This window comes from Oratosquilla oratoria, chromosome 19, assembly GCF_046742065.1.
Source record: "Oratosquilla oratoria isolate Oo_2021 chromosome 19, ASM4674206v1, whole genome shotgun sequence".
NCBI classification, from domain to species: Eukaryota; Metazoa; Arthropoda; class Malacostraca; order Stomatopoda; family Squillidae; genus Oratosquilla; species Oratosquilla oratoria.
Genome location: NC_134795.1, coordinates 65,833,538 through 65,836,037, shown reverse-complemented (window position 1 = coordinate 65,836,037; position 2,500 = coordinate 65,833,538). Strand labels below are relative to the sequence as shown.

General features: G+C 47.0%; 1 protein-coding gene across 1 annotated transcript in view; it reads right to left on the bottom strand.

Annotated features, from left to right (window-relative positions):
• Window positions 1-2,500, bottom strand: part of LOC143035698 (uncharacterized) — a 130,236-nt gene that overhangs the window by 7,772 nt on the left and 119,964 nt on the right. The window contains exon 5 of the mRNA XM_076202563.1: window positions 942-1,071. Coding sequence (XP_076058678.1) covers window positions 942-1,071 — 130 coding nt within the window. The remainder of the gene's footprint in view (window positions 1-941; window positions 1,072-2,500) is intronic.

Sequence of the window (2,500 nt, the reverse complement as noted above, 5' to 3'; positions counted from 1 at the left end):
CACACACACACACACACACACACACACACACACACACACACACACACACACACACACACACACAAAGACAAAGATAGACAGACACACACACACAAAGACAGACAGACGACGAAGCAGATAAAGACAGACAGACAGACAGACAGACAGACAGAAGGTATATCATTACCCCGTCATTTATTGGTACAGGGCTCTGGTGTGTAGTGTGAGTAATGTCGCATTTGTTTTTATTTTATTTTTTTCTAAACTGTGGGACTCCCTGCCCCACTGCAATGACCGGGGAATATGATTTATGTGATGTGTGTGTGTGTGGGGGGGGGGGGGAATAGAGATGGTGGTGGTGGTAATGCTGGTTGTGGTTGAGGTGGTAGTGGGCATAGAAGAGATGGTGGAGGTCATGCTGGTGATGGACCTAAACGTGGTGGTTGTGGTTGTTGTGGTAGAGAGCCTAGATGAGATGGTGGTGGTCATGCTGGTGGTGGTGATGGTGATGGACCTAAACGTGGTGGTTGTGGTTGTGGTGGTAGAGGGCATAGATGAGATAGTGGTGGTCATGTTGGTGGTGGTGATGATGGTGGTGATGGTGATGGACCTAAACGTGGTGGTTGTGGTTGTGGTGCTAGACGGCCTAGATGAGATGGTCGTAGTCATGTTGGTTTTGGTGATGATCGTGGTGGTGATGGTGATGGACCTAAACGTGGTGGTTGTGGTTGTGGTTATGGTTGCTAGGAACTGGCGTTAACGTCAGCGTTGGTGAAAATCATCACGTTGTATTTGGTGTAACATCCACATTTACTCTTGCACAGCGTAAAAAAAAAAAACACGAAAGAATGAAAGACCATCCATATACATATTTATCGCACCCTCCTCCCCCTCCTTAGCACCTCGACAAGACCTCCTACAGGCAGCTCCTCCTCCTCCTCCTCCTCCGCCCCCCCCCCAACCACCACACCAAGTTTCTCTTGACCAAGTTCCTGCCAGACGCTGACGCCGTTGTTGCAGCGGCAGATACCATCAGGAGCTGGCGTGGCTGCAAATGAAACGATCACCCTGGCCATGGGTACAGTGACCTCGCTGGGACACATAAGAGTAGGGCCATTTATGGGATGTATTGCGTGTACAGCATTCTACAGGGTCAACTATCCCCTCCCCCCACCCCTTTCCTCCCTCCCTCCCTCCCTCCAGGACCCTCCGCCTTTCTCTTTGTTTCCTTTATCTCTCCCGTTCCTCTCTCCTCTCCTCTCCTTCCCCGACAGTCCTCCCAGTGTGCAAACAAGATAATTGTCTCTCGTTAGCTTTGTTCTTCCTTTGCATAATGTACACTTCGGTAGCGTCTCAATTCCCATTGGTTTCCGTTCGTTTTTTCATAATAAAGAGATCCTGGCAACGCATTTTGTAAACAGACGAACGTTTGCTTATGTTTCATTTGATACATATCCTTTCATTCACTCTTCTAACTACGCTTATCCAACACCTGACACGAAGAACAAACGAAGAAAAACGTAACTCGAATGAAGAAATTAGAAACACGAGGTAAACACACTTAAGCGCGATTGGCTAACTACATTTTGTTTAGCTTTTACTGAAATCAGGACGAAAGATTTGGACGAGGCGGGACAGGGTCCATTTGGCCGAATGTACAACTAGTTCCTAAAGTCTATTAGACTCTCCTCCAGTGACACTTTTAGAACTCAAAGACTGAGAACAACCACGGATATTATCGTCTGCAGATGGCGCTGTGCGTCTTGACCTCTGCTGAGGATTCAAGTCTTTATGCGTCTCAAGAGTGTTCGTGAAGCAGAGGAGGCGATTCCATTCTAGAATAGGTGTTCTTCGAGTTATCCTCCCCTCCCCAAGGGGTCTTTGGACCCCCCTGGGAGGCCACGGAGTTCCCTCGGTGGGTCAACAGCCCGAAATCTAGTGGGAGTTAGTGGATGCGAGACGATCAAATTTAGTGTCGAAGTGGTCTTCTTCAGAAGAAACAACAGCAACTCATAAGGTATGATACACATATGGAAACAGGTCGAGGACCCTGGATCCATCTTGGTCTAGGAGGTTTCGAACTGGGGTCTTGGGATACCCAGAAAAGTTTCACCAAATACAAACAAATGAATTCATTAATTAGTCAATAATAAATAAATGAGTGAATAAATAGGTGGAAAACGACGATAGTCGTGTACAGTAATCGACCCTCGGATTAGAATGAATAGATAAATAAATGAAAAATATCCAAACACACTAACACCTAAATCCTCCGACTACATCTGGAAAGAAGAAGAAGAAGAAGAAAAAAAAAAAAAAAAAAAAAAGGCGATCCTGGGTGGATCTCCGGAGGAGACACGAGAGTTTGGACACCACCACTACTACTCCTACTCCTACTCCTACTCCTACTCCTCCTCCTCCTCCTCCTGGTTGGGATGGAGAGCATCACGAGACCCTTACTTCTTATATGGGGGTGTACGCGCGGTCATTTCTACGGCCTTTTTACGACCACTTCCACGGC